The 25,799-nt window shown below is 41.7% G+C and overlaps 1 protein-coding gene across 1 annotated transcript in view; it reads right to left on the reverse strand.

The window, feature by feature from the left end:
- Positions 1-7,427: 7,427 nt before the first annotated feature.
- cskl (c-src tyrosine kinase-like) overlaps positions 7,428-25,799 on the reverse strand; it is a 53,329-nt gene continuing 34,957 nt past the window's right edge. The window contains exons 4-13 of the mRNA XM_042483755.2: positions 23,937-24,049; positions 18,414-18,633; positions 13,973-14,066; positions 13,252-13,317; positions 13,029-13,128; positions 12,758-12,848; positions 11,535-11,608; positions 10,670-10,865; positions 9,243-9,329; positions 7,428-8,853 (exon numbers count right to left, since the gene is read on the reverse strand). Coding sequence (XP_042339689.1) covers positions 8,671-8,853; positions 9,243-9,329; positions 10,670-10,865; positions 11,535-11,608; positions 12,758-12,848; positions 13,029-13,128; positions 13,252-13,317; positions 13,973-14,066; positions 18,414-18,633; positions 23,937-24,049 — 1,224 coding nt within the window. The 3' untranslated portion in view covers positions 7,428-8,670. The remainder of the gene's footprint in view (positions 8,854-9,242; positions 9,330-10,669; positions 10,866-11,534; positions 11,609-12,757; positions 12,849-13,028; positions 13,129-13,251; positions 13,318-13,972; positions 14,067-18,413; positions 18,634-23,936; positions 24,050-25,799) is intronic.

The raw sequence follows: 25,799 nt of genomic DNA on the forward strand, positions 1-25,799 counted from the left end.
TACCTCATGTCAATTTTAGGTTTAAAATAACAAATTCTAGTTAGGCCCCACCTACGTCTGGTTTAAACCCTGCCCATTCTGAGCATGGATTCAGATCATTAGGTTGGTTAAACAGATAAAGCCAATGGTGTGCTCACTCATCTCAACCATAAATGTCAGATGCAGCAAAAAAAGAGGGAGAGATTTTTTTTTTTTAATCTGTCAGAGGGCAGGGTCCCTGCAGAAAAATAAAAATTCACTGCCACACACTTCTAGTGGGTCATCAGTGATGACTGAGAGAGATCACTTTTGCATGAGTCTACACATTGTTTGTTCTGCATAGTATGCCTCTGATATTTAAATTGGGTAAATAGACATCCCTCTCTGATGCAGCTTTATTTGTTATTTTGTGATGTTATGTTGAAGTCTCTCCTGTTGCATCTTAAATGTTTGTTCCTGTCTTTATGATGCCATTGTTTGCATTTTTAAAACACTGAGGATAATATTGGTTGAGAAGTTACTACGTTAAGGGGAGTGGTATTATAATGGTGGCTCCCAGGGGCCGCGGGGCCCTTCACCCCTCCTTCTTGCGATGTGTGTTGGCACGGTTCCCCCCGCTGGCAACCAGAAGGCCGTGGGCCCGGGGCAGGGGGAGGTGAAATGTCAAGAACGAAATGCAAATTCATGCTGACAAGCAGTGCAGAAAACATGTTCTCTGCGACTCGGGGAACCTTGATATTTCACAAAGTCAAATGAACATGTCAGCCAACACTGCAGGGCAACTATTGGGTTATTTAAAGAGGAGGTTCAGAAAGCAGGCTGGTGTTACATCACAGGCAGTGGGGTCTGTTTACGTGCAGCTCAGTGGACAAGCCTCGCCTTTGTTGTGTTTGTTATCCACCTTCTCCAGTCTCTCTCCATCTGTGATCCATCACCGACTCTCAGAGTGAGACACCGTGAGGCTGGGCCGACAGAGGAGACACATACTGGCTCACATTGGTCCATTATTACATCACTGCTGCGTTCTAATCCTCCACATCTGCCGTCGGACCCAGTTCCTACATGTTATCTGTCTCCAGCACTGAGCTCCCTGAAACACTATGTGGCTCACAGCTTGAGCTTTGATTAGCAGCGGGATGCCATCAAGACTTAAAAAGCAATTCAGCCTCAAAACTTTAGGAATTCAGACTGCTGTTTCTGTTGATGCTGTTAAAATGGAGATTATATTGTGAGGATGCTCATCATGAACGTCTAACCTTGATTTAATGGTAGCTTTGCCAACCATGAACCTGAGATGGAACTTGGAACAAAGGATGGAACAAAAATATATATATACATGCATTCACTCTGCTGCACCACATGGTCAGCTGATGTCATGTTGGTCAGTTCACCATTTATTTTGGTCCAAAGTCAAATATCTTTATAATTATTGCATAAATTGCCACAAAACTTTGTACAGACATTCATGGTCCTCAGAAAATGAATACTTATGACTTTGGTAATCCTCTGCCTTTTCACTCTTGTGCCAACTTTCACTATGCTCAATAGTTTAATTAATAACCAAATATTTGCAGAACTAATGACATTACCATCAGCCTCAGCTGTATTTTGTGTTTAGCAGGCTATTGCTTAGGAAATTTTAGCATGCTAACAGGCTAAACCAAGACAGTGAACATGCTAAACCTGCAAAACATCAGCTTGTTACTTAGTATTGTCATTGTGAGCATGCTATCATGCTGATATAGCTTAAGGCCCAGCTGTGCTGAAATAAAGCCGCGCTTCTAAAGCACAGCACTAATGCTACCATTTTACAGAGGTACTAAATTGCTAACTCAATTTTGGGTCTTAGGACTCAATTCTGCACTACTTTATTGCAGCTCAGCAAGGACACAGTCCATGAACAGGGATCTCTTCACAGCTAATAGGGAGTGGAGCAATGATTACAGCAAACAAAAACTGTTTCACTATTCATAGCTTCTGTGCATTTGGATATTGTTTTCGAAATGTAAACGTATCCTGTGAGGGGCTGAATTCAATCTGTGCATACTGTACAGTATTCATTTATAGCTGACGATCAGTTCCTGAGGTCATGCTCCCTTCTGTCATGAAGGTTATGGATGGTCGCTGCGCTGGTGAGTAGCTCTGCTTTATGAGGTCATGCCTCCTGCAGTCAGACATGAGAACTTCCAAATGTGACACTGAGATGTCAACATTTCCGTGGCAGACATAACTAATGCTGTATCAGAGTAAATAGAGCATGCAGAAGAGTAAACCCCATATACTGCATATGGCCAACAGGGGAGTGATTCAGTCTGTTAAAACCTCCAACAGCACAGCACTGCTGCGACACAACACAATTAAGGGTCTACATGCACTGTCCCGCACAAGGACAAAGTGGCACCCATGTCTGAAACAACCCAGTCTGCACAATTGTCCCCAAATAGAAGTACTAATTGCAACAGGAAACAGCTTATTTTTAGGCTGTTCGGCAAAGTGGTGAGCCCAGACTTAAAAAGGCGCGACCAAGTGATGTGTCAATGTGAAAAGATCCGTCACCGACGACATGTGCACATTTGACACAGCCAGCCGCACACTTGGCCTGATAATGTCAATATCATTTCCTTCATCTCCTGTCAGCTCGACGCCCGCTCCCTGTCACTGAAGCAAGCTGGAAACGGAGAACTCCCACACTCGCTCAATGACAGTGCTGGAGCTATATAAACAAAGCCCTCAGTGTCTGTAATTCAGGGGAATCTAGCATTTCCCCCCTGCAATCTCCTGCATCACAGAGCTGTCCTCAAGAAAAGAGTTCAACATTTTGTGCAAAACACTTATTCGCTGTTTTGCTGAAAGTCAAATGAGAAGATCGATAACATTCTTACATTTGTAACGTGAATAAGTTAGCTTTGCAAAAAGACTGTATATGGGGAAAAGTAAGCCTGGCTCTATCTAAAGGTAGCAAAATCTTAGGCGGCTTGTTTACACAGAGCAGTCTGAGAAGCTGTTACTGAAAACTATTTGGAAAAAGGCGGGCACTTAAAAAAAAAAAAAGAAGTAAGCGACTCTTCAGCTCTGATATAACTAATGCTATTGTAGCATCTACGCTAACCTTTAGGAGCCGCCATTGTTGTTTTGAACAGTCATGTCTTCTTGTCGTCACACACAACTTAACCGCGCTGGTAGTTGCTAGAAGCCCCCCTAACAGGACATTTATTGGTCCACAAAACATAAATGCATTACTTTTAAGTTTGCAAGATGGATTGCCATGTGAATTAACATGTAATATATCTGTGTCTATAGATTCAACAAACAAGATGTGACATGTGAGCCTTAAAGGTGAAGTATGTAAGATATAGGGAGACGTGGTGGCATCTATCAACCAACTGCAGATTGCAACCAGATAAAACTTTTCTTGGTTAGAATTTCCTCAGTGTTCAGGTGTTTTTTTACTGGAAGCCAAATTATCCACAGAGGTCCCTTCCTCTCCAAAACAAATGGACCAGGTGATTAAAAACTGTAAAATCACTAAATGAAGCAGTTTCACTTTACAAATCAGTGCATCTCACACAGTGTTGGAATGTTGATGTGGACAGTTCATCCACCACCTGCTAGTGTGTGTTCACCTTTTTTTCTGAGAACTGACGATCCAGACATTCAGGAGGTTTTCACCAGAAGCCAAAATATTCGCATTGGTACCTTCCTCTTCAAAACAGGCGGACCTGGTGATTAAACTGGTGAAAACATTGAATAAAACAGGAAAACACACACTAAAAACCCGACATGACAATGTGAATAGCCCTTTCTGGACTTGGTTTTTTACAGCAATTCTTATTTCAGTTCATTATACACTAATGAAAAAAAAACCATACTTATCGTATTTCATTCCTGCCGGCATTTAACCCTAAATCCTATAAACTGGAAAGTGAAAGTGAAGATACTAAAAAAGTGTATTTCCCCACACTATTTCTTTAACCTCTGCTTTTGATTTTAAATCACGGCTAAACAGCTATAAAACCTCCTTTGTGGTTGGAAGGTCTGTCAAAGAAAGCAACATTCACACCTCGATTAATAACTACAGTTGTGGTGCCATTGAGAAAGGACATTAAAATATCATTATTCAGTGATGTACCCACAATGGGTGAGAAAACATGCAGTTGTTTAATGGATTCACAAATGGGTGTTAAAAGCCTGAGAAACCTGAGAAGTGTCAAAATGACTCCACTCTATCATCATGCACAGAGGTGCCCTTATTTAAATTTTGCAACCACCAGCTGCTCCAGTTAAAATTGACTGGTTTTACTGGGTAGTTTCCAGAAAGAAGTGGTTCATACATGCAAATATAGAGCAGGGTTGTGCAGCAAAAACTATGACGCTTGGGGGAAAAAGTGAGGCAGAGACAGCACACAGATTCATGTGTCTTCCTGGTGAGTCATGTGGCTTCAAGAAATCTGCCATCATGGAACTTAGCACCACCATGTAAAGCCAAGACTGGCTGAATATTAAAAAAACAAAACAAAACAAAACAAAAAAAAAACCCACGACCTGACACCCTCCCCACCTCCCCACCCCACCCTCATTCTGTCACACATGTAAATCTGTCATGTCCAGCTTGAAGCGCGGGACGACAATGCACATGCTATCCTCACAAAAACACGTGCAGCCCTCAGCATCTTCCTTGGACTCCCCCCCCCCCAAAAAAAACTGTGTTGGAGTAATCAGATTAATTCAGGAGCTAATTTGTTGCTGTTGAGTGTGTGCCTGGCTGCCGTCAGTAGCACAGATCCATAACTTATCGAAAGCTGATTAACACATCAATCCTCCTGCTTGTGCCCACTAAGAACGCGGAGCTGTGCGGTTGTCAGGATTACTTAAGTGTGAACGAAAGACCACGGCAGGCAGACGTGACAGCTGTGTATTAAGTCTCACTCCTGTCACCACACGCTCTCATCATGATGATACCTCCAGCTGGGCTTTACATTTTAAAATATATTATAAGAATGTATCATAATATATCAAATCAAAAGATTTTACTGTACTGTGACTGTAATGATGAAGGATATGGTGATAAATCTGGAGTGTTTCTTGTGCTGCTTTCAGGTGCCTTTCACAAGCATTTAAACCTTTGATGCAATTTCTTAAAAAAATGTTTTTTAAAATGAGCAACTTGGTAATACATGTTTCACAAATTGCAGAAATTAGTAGATTTAGAAAATTATTTTTTTTAAAAGCTAGGGGGAAAAAGGTAGGCAAAAACTATATTTAAATTATCATAATTACATATTTTAAATGGTTATAAAATTATTATTTTGAATTATACTTTTTTTAAAATACTAATTTTCAGTTAATTTTAAAAATGCTTATGCAATTACTTGCTAAATTTTTTGTCATTTCTTCTTCTGGTGCTCATTGCCTTCTTCTCGTGTCAAGTCAATTATAAACAGCCAATTTGCTCGGGTTTCAAAGGTTTAAAGGATTCCTCTGACCTTTGACCCCTCCAGCTGAATTTCCAAATCTAAGTCTGCTATCTTGACTAACTCCTTCCCAAATGCAAATTTATGCCAAGATTGAGGCTCTGTGTTGCACATTTCAGCTCCCTCTGGGGTTCAGACTGTATTATGCATCCCGGCGGTGTCTTTTGGCAGTCAGGCGACATCCAAAAATGTTCCCCCATCGGCTAATGAGCTGTACTTTTTGCCAGTGAACCAAGGAGACAAACTGAGTACGTGGGGGTTGGGGGTCTCTGCAGCAGGCCTGTCTCGTGCAGCCGTAGCAGGATGGTAAATTGGAGCTGGCGTGATAGGTCCTGACAGCAGCACAGTCTTGGCCATGAGCATAAACTGCCTTGCTTACGTAACCGGCCCCATTGTTACCGCCCTGCTACTGTCATTAAAATTCATGGGAATCACATGAAATCACGCCTCCAAACACTTGTTTGCTGCAGCAGCAGAAGATGCAGGGCTGATCAAAGTCAAAAAGATGAGATCTGAATGAGTTAAAGTTAAAGCACATGATAAATTCAGTGAGATTTAGGGACTGCTGGTCTCATGTCGCCCTGTTAATCACTTGGGGCGAGTGGACGCCCTCCAAAGAGCGGAGGTGGCACAGTTGAACCCAGCTTAGTGTTAACTGCTCAGCTGATCTTGCAGTAACACTCCTTCACACCTATAAGGCTCTGCTGACACTTCACCACCTGTTCACGGCACTTCTGCTCTCAAAAGATGATCACTGGAGGATTTATTTATAGCCGTACATCTGTGAAGAGATTGGGCTTTGAGACAGATCCGAGACAATCTTTAGAGAATCAGCTCACAATCACTTTGTCTTGTGATCCTCGTCAGATGTTGCTTGTGCAGTACTGAATAGTTGAATCAAAGAAGTATGTTGTTTGATGTGATTCAGAGGAACATGGAGGCTAAAAACTAGTCAGCGTTTAAAAAATAAGAAAGAAAACACACCTGTTGAGAGAATAGTAGTGATGACACATTTTCCATCCTTGTAAGTCATATCAAATCCCTCATTTCTATTTAAATTGATCACTTGTTCAATATATGTAATATTTCTTAGTCTTAAATATCTTTGTTATAACTGGCTAAAATCTGCAGCCTCTTTATCAATCTTTAATATGAAGGGAGCTTTGAGCCCAGCACTTAACCCTGCTCCAGTAGAAATATGAACTAGCTATGTGCTCAATCAGTATTCCTGAATTAAATTATGGCTAAATATTTAACAATCTGCAGCTGAATATTTCCACTGTGGACTCCAGGGGGCCTAATACGGTCTGTAATTTGAAAATCCTGTATGTTAAAGGCATAATTCACCCCCCAAATTCATAATGTGTGTATAAATTAAAAACACTCCTACTGCACAAAAAACACCCTGCTAACATCACCGGTATTTGGCGCTACTGAGTCAGAACGGCATTGATGGAAACGCAACACCAGGGCGAACGCAGTAATTTCAGCTCCTTAACTTGCGACATGCAATGATGCGCTGACACTATTTACCATCCGTCTCCGCCCAAGCAATACCCATCAAAGTAAATCTGCACAAAGTTTGAGAGAGGGACTAAATAAATAAGAGATATAGAAAGAGAAGTAACCACTGTAAAGTTTTCACAGAACTCTGTCACTGCTGCTTTCAACTTTTCACCGGTCCGTCCATGACGTCAAACGGACACACCAAAACAACCCCCCAGGTGAAACCAAGGTGTTTTTTATGAATTCAACAAAACACAGGGTGAGTAACTGATATACAAATGGTCATTTTGGAGGGGGGGGGTTTGGGGTTGAGTATTTCTTTAAAGCAGCGTGTATTCCCTTCTCACCCTCACAAACAACTGCACATGAATGGAAGGAAAGACGCTTGTATGACGTCACTCCTTCCCTAACACACAATCGCTCTCTCACCTACACACACACTGATATAATGATGCAGGTGTTTCCACACTGTTCAGATGGAATGATTTATTCATAATCATGATAGCATAATAAAACAATGAACATTGAAAGCACTGACAGTTGAACCCAAGGCCTCTCACACACAGCATGCACCACCCTGACCCCAGCGTTCACAGAGACACTGAACATTCCTATTGCCAAGACACTCCTGGCTGCTGAAAGTCCTCCTTTTTTTTGAATTCTCCGTCAAAGTCAGTTTTTTCCTTGTTCTTTTTTTTTTTTTAATCCTTTAAATATATTTTGATATAAAAACAAGCCCACGTATGATGAATCGACCATGTTTGTGAACTGCCTCTCCCCGAGCTCCTGTTACTGTCCTGCGCCCCCACCACCACCACCACCACCACCACTGGGGCTCTACTGGTTGGAGGACGAACATGATTCTGGCCCCCAAATCCTCCCTTGTCCTGTTCATGCTCTCTTCGTGGAAACGTGGGGGGAAAAAAAAATCCCCAGTCTTGATGGGTGATGGTGGAGGTGGGGGAAACGGCACTAAAAAATAAAATGGTTTGATAACCTCCCTGAAAAAAAAAGAAAGCAATAAAAAAGATTTCCTTAAAAAAGTAATAAAAAAAAAATAAAATCAAACCACAACAGTCCAGTTGAAAGACGTGCTGGAGGGAAGTCTGGAGCTCTGTAGACTGGAGGCACTTTAGCACAGAGCGAAGGCCCCACACCTGACACCATGTCGAGGGAGGGAGGGACAGAGGGGAAGATGGAATGACAGAGCTGGGCTGAATTCATGCAGAGCCACATGGTGATACAGAGATCCAGGAATGATGGGGGGGGTTGAAGAAAGAGCACCTGACAAACGTGGAGGAAAAGGCCAGCCTCCCCTCTACTTAATGTCGTGTTCAGGAGAGGAGGAGGGGAGGAAAATATAAGAAAGAAAACTACAGGAAAAGAAAGTTGGACCAAGAGAGGAGAGAGAATGAGCAGCGGCAGGTATAGAAGGAGGGGAGAGCAGTGGCCCACCGAGAGAAGAGGAAACTGTCTGGCAAAAGCTATACAACACAAACAGGAAAACAGTCCTTGTATGGAAGCAGAGGGCGGCTGGCGGACGCCTGAGGTCGGCGGGAGGGGGGCGCAGTATGGCAGTCCCACAGGTCAACAGGCTGAGCAGGAGGAAGGGTGCTGTGGTCCCTCTTCTTCTCCTCCTCCTGCTTTACAGCTGTGCTGGGCTTTGTCTTGCCCCCCTTCTCTCCCTCCCCATCGCCCCCCCTGAGCCTCCTCTTCACAGGTAGAGCTCCTTGGCTCTGATATGCTGCAGCTTCTCCCTCAGCATGCGGAAGGAGGGCCGCATCACGGCGTCCAGGGTCCAGCACTGCTTCATCAGGTCATACACCACGGGCGGGCAGCCGTCTGGGGCGTCCATTTTGTATCCATTCTCTACCCGGGGCACCACCTCTTTCAAAGGCTGCGAGACAGAGCAATGATGACATAGCGTCCACATGAACATGTCAGCTGATGCAGCTGACAATATGACTTAAAGGCAACACGACATCCCAGGCAAGTGTTGTTTTTCACAACAACAAACAACTAAATATGTTAATGTGACAAGTGGCGAAGCGTGCAGAAATAATGACATCCATAACACAGTACATATTGCATCATGTTTTCATCACCTGCTCCAGCAGTCTAATGACACAAATGTAATTATTTTGAGGTCAGCACTGAAGGTACAAGATATTTCACTAATCCTGTGTGAAAATAAATAAGAAAAATAAACACTGGTCTTAGCAATGAAGCCTGCCATCTGCTGGTATACCCTTAGACCTCAAAGAGCCACAACAATCAGGTACTTACAATTCTAGGGTAAGGCACGCGCCCAAAGGAGTAGATCTCCCAAAGTAGGATTCCATAACTCCAGACGTCTGACTTGGTGGAAAATCTCTGTTGGACCAAAAAAAGCCCAAATGCACACATTAAACAAAGGCATTCAGTGGGAAGCTCTTCCTTTGCCTCCTTTAGCCAGACAAAATAGTCTGTGCTTGCTTGTTTTAGTGCCATTTTTAGGAGATCAAGTGAGGAAACGAGAATAATAAACACAAAAGTAACACCAAATGTGTTCAGTGAGTTGAAATTCCATGTCAGCACAGGCTCCAAAGAGCATGTGCACATGCAGATTTGGTAGATTAAGAGACGAAAATGAGGGAACAGCAGGCTGCCTCTTAGTTAAACTGCTGCTATAAAACAAAGTCCTTAATGGGATTTCAGTCCACCTTAAAACAAAACAGGTTTTAGGGGCAAAACATTAGAGAAAAGTTATCTAAGCTTTACTATAAACACGCGAGACCTCGTGCAAGGAACACCTGTGCGAACAGATTTGTTCTTAATCTGCATGTATTAGTCATTTGCGAGAATTTGCTGCCAATTTTTCATGCTTTTCCAATCTTGGATATTAACAAAATTCACGAGTGACCCAGACTTGTTGTACAAGTCACACACAGATAGTCTGCCATGCCTAATATTTGTTTTTTTCGTGGTTAATGTGATGTCAGAGCAGTGTCAACTCTGGCATTAAATTATCTAATTGTTTTCATGCCTGCTTAAAGCGACAGTGAAGGACTTAGTACATTTATAAAAATATAAATCAACGTCTGTTACATTCAGACCTTTGCTGAATGAGTGAATGACACCATGATGGTTGAGCCTTTCACCGCCAGGGAAAGCTCTCTGTATTTCCCACTTTAATGGTGCTTCGGGGTCAGTTGGTAGTGATGACTTTCCCGTGCAGGCCTTTTACACGATAAATTAATTGATTTTTTTTATGTTATATTTGTTTGATTTTTGTTTTATTTTGGTACTGTTTTTCGTTCTGTTTTCTCATTGCTTTTTCTATATGATGTTTTTTTCTAGAGTATGGCTGAAGCTATGTCGGAAAATCCTAAGAAGCCTCTAAGAAAAGTTTCTAGAGTGGGTGGTCCAGATAAAAAAACCCCTCAACATTCATAAGAAGGATTAATTCCACAAAAGACTTGAAAAGAGCGCTCCCGGGGATGCGGAAATGAGGCGAGATCACCTGCAGGCCAATGTTATAAACACACTTCCATAGTGTTTATGTCATTACTCTCACTGCCAGAGGGGGGAGACACAAGGTCTGCACTCCAGCTTTAAGAATTGTCCTTTTTATGTTATGTTACGCTGTACTCAAATTAAAGTAGGTGAAGCAGAGAAAAGCGACGGATGGGCAGCCCGGGTCTGCTACCCATCCATCCCTCATCGTCTCTCACCTTCTCTCTTAGTGCTTCAGGGGAGGTCCATTTGACGGGCAGCTTGGCAGTGTCCTGTATGGAGGAGGCCTCCTTGGTGAGGCCGAAGTCGCTGACCTTGGCGATGTTGTCATCGGACACCAGCACATTACGAGCTGCCAGGTCTCTGTGGACGAAGTTGTTGGCCTCCAGGTACTCCATGGCTTCACACACATCGCTGGGTAACACAGCGAGACAGGAGAGATGATGAGTGAGGACGGGATGACTAACATAATAACAACCCACAGGTGTGCATCTACTCCTTAATCTATGTGGACATATTTGTGGCTGTGATTAAGACCTGCCAGGACACATCAAACGACAACTGCGGTGAAAATTCCAATAATGCAAAAAGATGAGAATGCTGAATCAGAAAGTAACTGCATATAAATTACACTTTTCTACTTGCTTCATGTTAATGCAGTTTAAATCTCATCACATGCACATCTCTAACAAGCTCATACAAGGCTTACATGGGTCAGACTGAAAATGAATCATGAAATACTTCCTCGTGGATGTGCGTTTTTCTGCCTACTGATCTGAATGTTTACTCTTATGTAACGGTTGCGCTCATTTTAACTTGTGCCGGGTTACAGCATCAGCTAAATGACCTCCAGATAAAGCAGCTCTTTATAAAGGCAAACAACCTGCATGATGGCTGCTTGTGTGAGCAAAGGGCTTCTTTTATGTTCCCAGTCAAGAGGGTGACACTCTTCTGTTGAAATTCTATTCAAATCCTGACAGAAAAAGAGCAGCAGTTTACCTGTAGACCCTGAGCTGTGCTGATTAAACATTTGTCTTTTCTACAAATGTAATAAGTACTTGAACAGAGATGAAGAGGACTCACAGCGAGAACTTGAGTAAGCAGTCTCCGCCGAGCACGGTTCGTCCTCGGGAGCGCAGGTAGTCCACTAGGCTGCCCTGTGACACAGTTCAGAGGAGGAGGAGGACATTTTTAGCACCGACTCTCTCAAATCTCAAGTCTCTGACCCCGAAAGTGTTGGTGTACTCTCAGCTAAGCTACATGGGCCTACACTATATTTAGAACAATTTACAAATTCAAACTTTGAGGGGGCAACAAAACAAAGGAGTGTCATTCAAAATTATCTGTTCTTATTTACATTATTTTATCTTATTAATAAGGTATTGCGATTATTGTTAATATTAGTTTAACCAGTGATTTTTTTTTAGGTTGTATATACAACATTAAAAGGAATAGCTTATCATCTCTGGAAAATACTCTCATTTGCTTGCTGACAGAAAGATAGATGATGATTGATACTATAATATCTATACAGTAAATATGAAGCTAACCGGCAAACATTGTCCAGACGGTGACGACATGTTTGTATCCAAAAATTCTCCTGGATGGACACCAAAAATTGCAACGCAGTTATGAGGAAGAGGGCCAGATGGTCTATTCAGAACTCTCTTACAAACCAGGGAATATTGATCGTATTAAATACTATGAGACAAAGCAAATGAATGTATCTTTTAAAAAATATATATTTTATTGACAATGAATTTATTTGGTTGTGAAATGGTTGTTATTAGACAGCCACACTGTGATGTTCACTCCATGTCCAAAGACTAGTATTAATTGCTGCACATTTTTTTAAAATATAAAAACATGTTCATGCCATTTATGTTGGCCTACATGTTAATTGTATTCCTGTTTTTATCATTTTAAGACTGTGGTTTCTTTCTGCCAAAAAGTGAGGTGACATAATACAAGAAATGGACTTTGTGTTTACAGAGTTCTGGTGGATGAATGGGTAAAGCACAGGGCTTTGACCCAGCAGACTTGGGTGCATTCTGGGTTGCTGATTTGGTCGTGTTAACATCGTATTTCAACATTTCTGGGACGCTCAGGAAGGAAGCCCAGCTGACAGCCAGCTAATATTGCACACATCATCACAACTTTCCTTTTGGAACCATTTTCGAACCATAACGAGACGTTCTGGTTGGACGTTCAAACAAATTTTTCACTGTCTGCTAGGTACCCCCGCAGTTGTTTAGCTCAGCAGCCACTTTAGCTGTGTTGGCTTGCAAAAAATGGTTGTGACAAACCTTAGCCATGTACTCTGTGACAATGTAGAGACTGCTCCTTTCCTCCACGATTACCCCTAGCAACTGCACCAGGTTGTTGTGCCTCAGTTGCCTGAACAGAACAAAACAAAAGCAATCAGGCGTTAGCCTGCTGGAAAACATGAAGGTATCTCTTGTTGTATCTACAACAATAATCAGATGTAAAAGTAAACGGTCTGCACGTGTACACGCGCACACACGAACATATTTTGTAGGAAGTGTGAAGTACAGAGCGATAGTCAGAGGAACTTACGTCATGACAGAAGCCTCAGCGATGAAAGCCTGTGCTGTGGCGTCATTTTTGATGCACTTGACCGCCACCTTGGTCCCTCTGTAGTCTCCCACCATCACATCTGACAAGGACACAGCCAGGGTGAGGTTTTAGTAAATTATGCGCAGCGAACTCGGTCTCTGTTATTATGGCTCTGATGTATGAAATTAATGATGAAGAGATCCTTGTAAAGTCAATTCCTCACCTCCAAACTCCCCTTTGCCAATAGTCTGCAGGAGTTTCAGCTCCTTTCTGTTCAAGGCCCAGCCGCCTGCCAAGACAGCACAGATAACACTTAGCAGACCTCACAGTCAACCACAATCACGCTATACGTCTAATAATATGACCATCCAACACCCAGGGAGGAACATGCATTAACAAAGGGATGATATTGATTATTATTACATATTTATATGATTTTGCAAGTAAAACATTGACACAAAGAACCAGCGCTACTTAACTACAGACAAAATGTATTAAAATATTCATTAATGAGTTTTGGTAATGTCAGAGTAAGAGCTTTATTTCTGAATATCTGTCATTTGGAAGTTATGGAAGTGAAGTGTTAATTTATTTGATCATTTAGCTTTCCCCAGTTATCCTGTGCTTGTGTTCGCCGGGTCAGATGGGTACATGAAGAGCAACGAAAAGAGACAGAGGTGGAGGAAGACTCTGATTGACCTTAGGAACCGGTGAAGCCCAGCAGTCGTCCCCAGACGCTGAAGATTAATTACCCTCTGTTGATTAATGCTATTAGGACGAGATGATAGGGGAACTCCTGTAGGAGATTCAGGCTTTGTCTGTATGCTGTGAATGTGCCACAGACTGAGGATAGCGTGACTGTATATAAACACAATAACGTCCGTGTGTGTGTGTTGGTGCCAGTGTCCCTGTAGAGCAGCGTAATGAGCTCAGTGTGTACTTACTCCTGGAGAACTCGTCTTGTGCTGCCACTGTTCCTTCCATCAACTTGGGTTTAATCAGCCGGGTGCAAAGGCCATCGGCGTCTTTGGTGTAGTGCTGGGGACAGAGATAAAAAATATTAAATGCATTTTCAATACATAAAGACAAAAGTCAGTATGTAGTGTTGAAAACAACAACAAAAACCCAGGTTTTCTTTCTGAAGGGATTCATTCTTCTTTTTAAAGATCTAATATAGTCAGGATATACTGTAACAGTTCACTCTCACTCTGCCAACTTGAACTACATTGAATGATCAAGGACTGATGTTCAAGGATGGAATCTGAATGGTGAATCTGTGCACAAGCTTTTGATATGCAAAACAAAAGTGAGGCGGATATTTCCAGCAACTCTCTACAGAAGAACATGAAAGTAGTGATGAAAAGAAGATTCAGGTAAGGGTTGATGTGCGGGGGCTCCACTGATTTAATATGTGCAGGACATCGAAGGTGTTTGTCTTCACCAAAGACAGAAAGCATGCATCACTGTAACAGAGGAGGATGGCTGTCTTGAGGGAATTCCTGCCTTATTTCCATTCAAAAGATGAAATGAAATTTCATTTTTGACTTTTGACTTGTTTGGCAAGTTTAGGGTTGGCTGCTACTGCTCTGACTGGAGGAGGAGATATATTCCATCAATGGGGGAGGTGAAGATGAGTTATTGAAGAGAACACCATGTCAACGAACTGAGGATCCAGGGTTGCTTTTGTGGAAGTAGCACTTATTTGAGCTCTGTGCACCCCTAGTCAAGTCCCGCTGGAATTATTAATAGAGAAAAATCAATTTTTGATTGACACATTTCTTCTTATTACATAAAAAAAGAGAACATATAACCTTATTTATAACAACAGATGCACCTGTGCTGAATGGCATCCAGCCTATCATCCTAACCATGACGTCACAAATGCAAGCACGATGGTGATTAAGTTCTTTCAGTTTAAGTGGAGAGTTCGACACTTATCTCATCGGATATGAAACCTTTAGATCGTTATTGAAAGATGATTTATATACAACTATGAACAAAATTAACGCAATTCTCTGAATCCCAGTGCATCCGTGCTGCAATCATACATCAATTGATGTGACAGGATCTTTAGAAATGAATAAACCTCCGCTGATGATTGACAGCCTGTGTTAGGCATTTGAGGAAGACTGTTGAGAGCCCACCATCCCCCCCAGGAGCTGTGGAGTTTATTGTGGGAACCAGCAGCCGAGGAGGAGTGAGTGGGTGTAAGAGAGTTCAATCCATCTGATCCTTCACCTCCAGAAACACAGTGAAGCAAACAACCCGTCAATATCTGCTCATCATCAAGAAATCACGTTGGAGATTAGGATTATGAATGCAGATGTCCCCTTTTGGTGATATTTAAATGTGTGAGACAAATCAGTGTCTTCCTAACAAAGATAACTGAATCTCTGTTTGGTCACTAAATTAATAAAGCAGAAGAAGAAACTCTCTACCAACAACAAAGTCAATGTTACACAACTGCAGCATGGCAAATTGACCACCGAGTGTAAGTTACCAATTCAACCTCCAGGGGGCAGCATGGTGAAGGAGGGCTCTCCACTACATTATTCAGATGCTCACACATGCAGACACGTATGTGGATTAACAACCGCACCACACTCATACATACATGACATACACAATTATACATATATTCACATTTCTTTCAGCACTCATCTGTGATGTTGCTGCATCATTTGTTATTATATGTGCAGTGTTCTCATTATCATGTTGGTTAACGCAAATTAACATGTTGCATAATTGATACTGCTTTTTAACACATTACAATTACATAAATTCAGTCTTTTAATGCATGAAAAAAGGTATTTTTAGCATGCAGCGGTGCTGCATAAATCAAGATCTTCCCATATGTAATTAACGCAGAAGGGTGTAATCACAGAGCGAAAACACAGAACGGGCATTGTGTCTGAAAATACTTTTCGCCGTGCTGTTACACCCATCTAAATAACATATGGAGCCATCTTTGTTTCAGCAGTATCACTTCATACATGTGAATGACATACAAAACATCACTGTGGATGTTGTGATTGACAGAGAGGAGGCCCAGTAGTTCCAGTGTATAAGTACGCCTGTGGTGTGTGTATATGCAGGTCTGTGTGAAGCCTGCTGTGACAGGCCAATAAGAGCAGGGCAGGCAGAGCAGGGGAACGGTGGGCAAGCCAGATAAACACACAAGAATGTGAGGCATCCTCTCATAGCCTATTATAGAGAGAAAGAGAAGACACGGGGGAATGCAGACGAGGGAAAGGATAAAGATATAGTGAGATTGAGAGAGAGAGACAGAAAGGCAGGGTGGGGGAACAGAGGAAGAGGCTGAGGTAGATAACAAAGAGAGAAGGAAAGAAAGCAATATGCCAGGTATACACGAGGGAACACAAAGAGAGAAAGAGAGGGAGGGAGGGAGGTGGAGAAAGGAAGTGGAGGCAGAACCAAGCCTGGAGGGTGTGAACAAGAGAGGGGAGGGTAGAGATGGAGATATAGAGATTGTGGGTGGCTGATAACGAGAATGCACCGGGGATGTAGATGGTCTCGGTGCCAGCTGGCACATTCCTGTCGTCCACTTCCAATGCCCCGCAAGGCAAAGAGATGAGGTACAATTAAAAGTGTGATAGCCGCCAATCCAGCTCTTCTCTTTATCTGAGAGGATGAAAGGCCTCTGTCTCTCTCTCCTTCCCTCTACCATCATGTCTCCTGCACTCCCCTCTCCATGTCCTTCCTCTGAACCGGCTTTCAGATAACAGGCAGAGAGTGAGAGGATCAGACAGCTTTTTGAAGAATGTGAACGTGTACTTGAGTCTGGTTTTTAGGGAAACTCCTTGGGGACAGTGAATATGTGTGCGTCTGTGTGTGGGTCTTGTGTTTACAGAGTTATGTAATCATACTGCTGCATGATTGAGTTAATTTTACTAATCTCAATACTGGCAAAAAACTGAAAGATGGGTTTCAAATCTCATTCATAAAAATCATAAAAATAATCCGAACATTTAACTGACTGTGAACACTGTGTGATTGATCGAGTTATCCAAGAGGCATTTTTGACAACATGAATGTAATTCAAAACAAAGCGAGAAAAGTTGATGGCATAAATCCCACCTAGTCTTGTACATTAATTTTTTAAGGGGGAGGTAAGTTTGCCAACTCTACATGCAGGCTGAAAACAAGAACTTGCAGCACATTTTGATTATTTTTTAATTACTGACATTACTTTCTTAATTATTCATTTGGTCTAAATAATGTCAGAAAAATAGAAAATAGTGAAAAATGCCCATCACAATTTTTCAGAGTCCAATGTGACGTCCTTAGTAAGAGATTTCATTATTTTTAACGTGGTCTCATTATAACATATGATGAGACATACTAGTTTTGAACTGCCTATGGGAAAAAGGAATATGTAAGAGTCTGTCTGTTCTCAATTAAAAGCTCAGTTTTCGTTGTCTTACACATCACGTGGCATTTCTTTCCTCCGACTAAAACCTGTCATCTATCGTTTCGTCTCTCACGTGTGTGTATCTCACTCGCACAAGTGGCAACAAAATTGTATTGCACAGATTCGATTGGCTGAGTAGCATAACAGAAGATTGTCTGATGAATGAAGTTCGTTTGTGAATTTTCTGGTTACTAAACATATGATACAAATGCTGCACTACTGAAAACAGACACACTCCATCAAAATGTTATAATATGAAACAATTTATCAGCTTTAGGTGTGGGTCCTGATAGGATGGCGGCCGGGTACCTAAAAATGCTCTGTTTACAATCATGTGAGACAAAAAAAGAGCAGCAAATCCACACAACTAAGAAGCTTTAACAAGGGAATATCTGGCATTTCTGCTTGAAAAAAATATTGTTAAAGTTACTAAATGATTAAAATAGTTGGAGATGTTTTTCCTGTTGATCGACTAACTGTTTCTGCTCTCCAGTCTCCCTGAAGAAACTCTAATGTGGTATTAAGTTTGTGGAATAAATATTCTAAATCCCATTTTCTGCCACAGCAGTTGTTTCCAGGCAGAGTGCATATGCCAGAAGCCTAAAAAAGTTGCCCTACATCTCCATGACTTTCAGAAGAGAGGAACTATCTCCTGGTACAACATGAAACAAAAGCAACCACTGATATTCTGTCCATAAATGTCAGAGGTTTCATTTTCTTACCAACATCCTTCTCCACATGCTCTCTGTGGTTCAGCGCTGAACACTTGGTGACTTTCAGTTCTCACTATTATTAAGTTTAAAGACAAACCAACCAACTGGCACTGATAATGAGCGGCCAATTATCCTTTTCATCTGCCAGACTGAAAGCCAGGCGTGTGATGGGTATCAAGGGTATTATGTGGGGAAAAAATAGAAGCGTGAATGGCAGCTAAGTTGTCTGCTGTCCCTCACCTCAACCAGCTGCATGAGGTTCTCAAAGTACTCCTCCTCGTCGATGGTAAGCTTGCCGTTGTGGTAGATGATGCGATAGTGCTCCACCTTGCCGTCGCAGCTGACGCACAGCGTGTAATCGCCGGGGTAGTTGGTGCTCTCTCTCACCAGGAACAAGCCCGTCTCCGGAGGGTAGAGGAGTCGCTCGGCCTGCTCTCGAGTTATCTTCCCATGAAACCAGCTGCAGAAAGGGAAGATGGGCAGAAAGACAGTGACAAGACAGTGAGAAAAGGGAATAATTTGGAAAACGATGAAGAGAGGATGTAGATGGAGAACAGGAAATGAGAAGGGATGAAAAGTGAAAGGATAAAGAATTACGGAGGAAGAAAATGAATCAGATATCAAAAAATTGCAAATGGGAACAGAAATTGACAAAAACTGACATTTAGTGTTTGCATAGCAGACACACACACCAACACACACACACAGACACAAGTTGATGTAACAATTGTGGACTTTTAAGAGACAAGTCTGATTCAGAGACACAACATGCGACAGTTCTTGTGAAAAACAATCGAACTCCTCATCTGCTCTGTGTCACTGCTAACAACACCAGATAGGCCTAAATCCTTCAACACTCCCCACAACAGATCACACAGGTCATTTTCACTACACTTCTGAAACAGACACAAGGATCCACGCATCACGGTCAGTAGCCCACTTATTAAACGAGAAGTGAAAAACAAGACTGTGGCGGTAATGGGAAGCTGCCAGCAGCACTTCCAGTCATGTTCAGCTCGAGCAGAGGGCGGGGTCGCCTCCACTCCTGGAGCTGGTGAGAAAGTACCTGAACCCAAACAACAGGAAACATGGTGCTCACAAACACACATGAACACACACACAAGGAGCCTGAGGCAGAGTCGGAAGCTGACAGGCAGGCGCTGCAATAACAGGAAAATGCAAAAAAGTGCTCAGACGAGGTAGTGGTGGTGTAGGACAGAAACGAGTCACCCACTCTTGGCTGGGGACAGGGAGACCAAGAGACGGGCTGACTCTGACTACATATTTAAAACATTTTGTCAACTCAGGATTCTGCTGAGATAAAAAGCTGTTGAGAGTTGTGCTGGCTTTAACGTCCTCTAAGAACAAATAAAGCTCTTGCTTTGCTGACTGCGTAACCCTGCTTCCACCTCACCATATGGCCTGGTGGGTGTATCTATAGGCTGCTAATGGATGGATTAGACAGCTGCATTACAGTGAGTGCATTTACATGCACATTACTAAAGTATTTTTGGACCACATTCAGAATTTGGTGTGTACATGGAACAGAGAAACCTTCAAATATTAATATCCTTGTTCAATCATATCTTATAATACAATATTGTATGATTTCCAATTATTAATGTTGTCATTCATTTATTTCTTATTTATATATACAACACCAATTCCAAAAAAAGGTTGGGATGCTGTGTTTTAATTATACACTCATTCTGAACTTGATGCCTGCAACAGTTTTCAAAAAGGTTGGGACAGGGGCATGTTTACCAGTGTGTTACGTCACTTTTGTTTAATACAACACACAGTAAGCATTTGGGAGATGGGTTTGTAATGCAGACAGGCTGATCTAATAACTGCATTTTGATGAAAACCACTGTGTTCTACCATGTGCAGAATGTGGCTTAGCATTGTCTTGAATGGAATAAGCAGGGTCGTCCCTGAAAGAAATGTCTTCTGGATGGCAGCATATGATGCTCAAAAACCTGTATGTACATTTCAGTATTCATGGTGCCTTCACAGATTAGCAAGTTACCCATGATGCCATGGGGACTCACACACCCCCATATCATCACAGATGCTGGCTTTAGAAGATTTTTGGAAATGGAGTTGTACTTTTAGGACTGAGACAGCCTTGCATTGCAAGGATGCATTTCATTGCATTTGAATATACTATTGTTAATTTTAATGTATATGACAATAAACTAACTGGAAGTTGTATTACCACTGAATGAATTGTAACCTATAATCTGCACATGTTTAAGTGTAATGTATCTTAGATATCCCAATAAAATTAAGTTAGACAATGACAATATTTTTGTCCACACTGTTTATAATTTTAATATGAATCAACTTTGGCCTCTATGGACCACTGGTCCGAAGCTTAACCTCACCATCATCCGAGCAACCTCAACCACAAAACAAGCAATGTATCTTCTTATGACCCTCCCTGTGTAAAAGGTCACATTAGCTGCACACAGTAGCAGCCTACAGGGTCTCTCTATCTGCCTTGGCTAGTGAATAGATGGTAATCAACGGCTATAATTGATTTAGCCTGTTTTCCTGCCTCCGTCACTTCCTCCTCCTGCTCTTCATACTCGGCCTCCTCAGACAGCAGAGGCCCTTGTGGCAAAGGAGCTTAATACGGGTTGAGTTGATTAGATCAGTGCAGGCAGCTTCTCCGATGGACAGCAGCTCCTTAACTCCCACTAATCCGAGAGCAGGCGCCAAGCGTGGACGGCCCAGAGACACACATAGCCCTTTGGTGGACACACACTAGCTGCCCTGTCCACAATAATTAACTGCAGTTTTTATACATTACATCATGCTGAAATAAGAGGAGGCGCAAAAATGTGGTCAACAACCTGATGGTGGACAACAGGGGAGGAGGACAGCAGGGTTAAATCTCTCCCCAGCTTATTTAAGGGGGTGGTGCTGTTCTGTGTGATAGATATCTGCCACAAGGGGGCAGCAGAGAGAGCAAGCTGTTAAATGCCAGGGAGGGAGGGATAACTGTATCTGCTGCTGAGTATCAATCGGTCAGGGCGAGAACGGGGACAGAGGACCACAGCTGAACCCTTATGTAACTCAAAGGAGAGGGAGAGGTCTTCACTGAGACATCTGTTAGCGATTCACAACTAAATCAACAAGTCCCTGTGGGTTACAGCTAATGGCTCCAGACGAATGACTTCTGATGACTCCAGCAAAAAAAAAATCAACAAAAAAAACCACTTAACTGCGCAGTGATCTCAAGGGCAGCAGTAAGAACATGAGGTTAGCAAGTGTAACCATGCAAAATATTTGAGAGTCTAATAAATCCTTTAGTTGAGATCAAAGAGATGATTTATTCTGTAGTATTGACATTACTCTCAATTTTCTCCCAACAATGAAAGACATTTATATGAAAAAAATTCTGTGAAAAAACTGACTTTTTGTCAGACTACATGGGTAATTGCATTATCAATCAATATGAACAGCTCGAGGTGAAGTTTAAAGGGACAGTTCTGAATTTTTAAGGAAGGGTTGTGTTGGGTACTCATCTAAAGTCAGCATATTGCATGCAGTAGATGTAAGTCAGCACACCTCCAGTTTGGAGAAGCAGGCTGAAGTCCAACATGGAAGCAAAGCAACGTACTGCTGTCGATAGGGGTTGGCAACAAAATGTATTTAAGCAACCTAAAAGAGAGTAAAAGAGTCCTACCACTCAAAAGAAAAAAAACAAAAAAACAAAAACACATTAGTTAAAGAGTACACTACATTGAAAGTATTTTCACTGCTTCACTCTTGCATCAGACAGCCCATTCTGACTGGCAAGCTATTAACGGCTTCAGTACCTCATCTATGCTCTTCTCAAAGACATCAGACTCCATAAAGAAAAACGGTAATTAAAAAATCTAAACATGGGAGTTTCTGCTTCACTTCTGTTTCAATCAATTAGTTAGTTTGTGCTATTGTGTGACTTTGGACAATTTGAACTAACCCTTTTTAAAACCATAACCACAAAGTAACACAAACAAAATAACTGCTTGAGGCAGCAGCTCCTATGTTCAGCAATGTTTAATCACTGATTTTCTCAATGGAGTTTGGCTTTGAACAGAGTGATAGCTTTATTATCCAGTTGGAAATCACTCTCTGACATTAAGGTAACGTGGTGAAAATACTCTAAATATAGCATACACTTAAACTGATAGACTTTTTTAAGTGTGGCTAAAATACATTTTGTTGCCTAACCCTCCACAGCCATAGCTTCTATGGCGGACTCCTGCCTGCTTCTCCAAACAGGGGGTGTGCCAGCTGACATCTATAATATGTAATACACTGACTATGGATAAGTTCCCCAAACAACCCCACTCAATAAAATCTAAACTATTCCTTTAATTTAATCAGAAATCCAGAAAAGTCAGAGCTAGCATTGGAGTATAACAATTCTTGCAGTTGTTGTGTGTTTGAAAAGGCCTTATAGCTGCACAAGGCTAATTTACAGTTACCACTGGGCCTCTTCAGACCACACACATCAACATACCAGAGCTGAGTGACCCAGTGACCATGCTCAAAATGGTGCAGACAGGCAGCATGAGTGGTGGCAAAGGGAGAGGTTAAAGCTTTCAGCAGCAGTTGATGAAGTGCGACAAAGAGGGTCAAAAGTCTGTTTAAATGTTTCCTGCCAACAGCATGTTACAGTGGCATACCATCAACTCTATAAGCACTGTTGAACTAAAGACTCCCGTGCTTATGACAGATCTGTGTTTATGCAGAGAACACACTTAACAGTCTTCTCTATAGATGCACAAAAGTAGAAACACTGATAAACTTAGATAAATGTTTTTCAAGTATGGGTCTGACTTTCCGACTGCTGTTTTCATTTCCATACAGTTGATGGTGGAACACACTGCATCACTCCTCCCAGAAGAGCGACTTCTTGTAATCCTACATTTCCTCGCATCACCGAAACACTAAAATTAAAAACTCCTTCTAATCTCTAAAGTTGAAATACTTGTTTATTACCACTTGAGGGATGAACACAAATGCTTTGACAACTTTCAGATGACAACATCTCATAGCTATGTGACGATGCTGCAGCAGCCTGTGTGCTCTCGGCTTTCCTGTCTTGCTTCATTTGCATATGTCTCTCGTTATGTTTTCCTCTTTTTTTAAATAGCTGCCGTTTCAAAGAGCCTGATTCAAATGCAGTGTGCAGCTGGTCCTGGCCTCTGTGGCAGCCAGACATCGACAAGAGAAGACGCAGTACAAACCAAGATAGTGTAAAAGATGGAATTTCCATCTTTTGATGTTTTTCCCGACTTTTGAAATCAACACATTTTCCCTCACTGCGGGGAACAGAAGTGAACGGGGGTACGACAACTTGTTCACACACTTATAAAGGAAAGACAGCATATGTGGAAAATGACAAAGACAAGGATGTGGAAGACACTGAGCTCAAATTGTTATTTTAATCACTGCGTATTGCGTATCATTGTGTTTACTGTGCAATTATATTTCCAAAATACTGTTAACAGTCTTCAGTTATATATAGTATAGACTAACACTGCCTCTATAATGCTCACACAATAAAAAAAAGTTTACATGGACTTAAACATGGGAAATCATTTCTAGAATTATGGGTAAACAAAATAACAGTATAATATTTATTTTTCAAACACATAGTTTGAGTGTTAGTGTATGTTTCGAAATATATGCGACATTTGAGAAAGACAAACACACAAACACAGTAATTTGGGGTTTCTCCTCCATTACCCATCTGATACTTACGGCATAAGACTGAGCTTCCCTCCTGACTTGACTCCTTCCCTTTTCTGGACATAGTTAGCCGGGATGGTGCCCTCTCTGCCCACTGTGTTCCTCGCTCTGTACCAGTTGGGATCCTGAGACAGCCAAACACACAACAACAAAGCCTTAATACTAGTGCTAAGATCTGAGGTGTGCTACCGAAACATTCTGTGGCTGAGTAGCATTTCTGTCCCCCATGTCCCTCTCTAAACACAGTGAGTTTGGAGCACAACTGAAGCAGTGGGGTTAGACACCTACAGTACTTTACATACAGTGGTCAAAGGATGCAGAGATGTACTTAAAAACCACTGGCTCAATTGCATACTTGTGGGCATTTTTTTTGTGGCAAGCAGAACTCCTCCAGATCTCCTTGAGCTAAGACACACCCGCTGACTGGGGATACAGAGCTTTCTAAGCAAATTGAGTTCACTGTTTTTTTTTTTGCAAGATGATAGAGTGTGTCCTGTAGCTCGTTTTGTGCCTTGTTTGCCTACAGTACTTATGCTAACTGCATATTTCTTTCTGACGGTAAGAAGCATGGCTGTTGATACATTTATTTGTTTGGACAGCAAAGGGTAAGCTTTTGGGTCATAATTTAACATTAAATTAAATTCAGATTGCAACCAGTTGAAACTTCTCCAGCTTAGAATTCCTTCATTGGTCATTGTTCAGGAGGTTTTCATAAGAGCCAAATTCTCCGCAGAGGTCTCCTCTTCTCCAAAAACAAGCGAACCCAGTGATTTAAATCAGTAAAAACACAGAATTAACAACAATAAACACCACATAAAAAAAAAAAGTGTTTTCAGGGCCTGAGGGGCTTCTACTTACAGAAGCCAACTCGAAATGCAAAAGGGCCTATTTAGACACAGTGTTTGGTTGTGCCAGTATCTGTTCTGGGCAACTGTACAAACATGGTGGTGCGACATGGCAGTCTCCATAAACGAGGACCCACTCCCAATGTAGATATAAACTTCCCATGACAAGGTAACTATAACACAATGATTGTTAATTTCAGGCGATTATACACCACAGAAAATATACTATATATATATATATTATATAATATAATAAATAATAAATAAATATTTCCCCTAAATCCTACACACTGGACCTTTCAGACAGGGGTCACATTTTAACATAGATACTGTAGCCCAAAAAGACATTAACACAGTGCTTACAGTTATTAGTGTTGTTCTTTACTGAAATCCTTTTTTCCTCTGTAATCATAAAAATAATTTGTTTTCTGGGACATAAAAGAAAATGTGGGACACGAAGAATAGTAGAGACAACTTTGGCTGTGCTGGTGTTGAGGTGGGTTGTGGAAAAGCCTGTCGAATGTTACAAATGTGGCATAAAATAGAAAGTGAATGAAGTGCACATTTATCTGTTGGGTAAATAAATTATCTACCTGAGTACAAGGTTCCAATGTCAGAAAAACAAACAAAAAACATGGAAAAAGAGAGCTTGGCTTTCTACATGTGACTGCTTTTGGGCATGTTTTTTCTGTTTCAGCCCATATGAGACCATATTTGTTGCTTTCTGAAGCAAGATAAAGAGAACAAGGTGTCGATAACAGGTCTTTTATTTGTGGTGGAGTCTCCCCTTCAGGTGCAGCAGTTTGTTTGACAGTTCTGAGGAAAGTTATGTTGGAGCTGATCCTTCAATCCAGCTTTCTAACTAGATTATTTATGTTAAAATGTTTGCATGGAAACATGGTGTTATAGGAGAAGTGTGTCCTTTTCAGAATAAATCAATGGCTAGTGAAAGTGTCGCGAGCGTAAGGTCGAGCAAGAGAGTGGCAGTGAACATGCTCATTGCAGAGACATGTTTGTGATAGGAGCAGAG

Source organism: Plectropomus leopardus, chromosome 1 (assembly GCF_026936395.1).
Source record: "Plectropomus leopardus strain MGB_pleo_1.0 chromosome 1, ASM2693639v1, whole genome shotgun sequence".
Classification (NCBI taxonomy): domain Eukaryota; kingdom Metazoa; phylum Chordata; class Actinopteri; order Perciformes; family Serranidae; genus Plectropomus; species Plectropomus leopardus.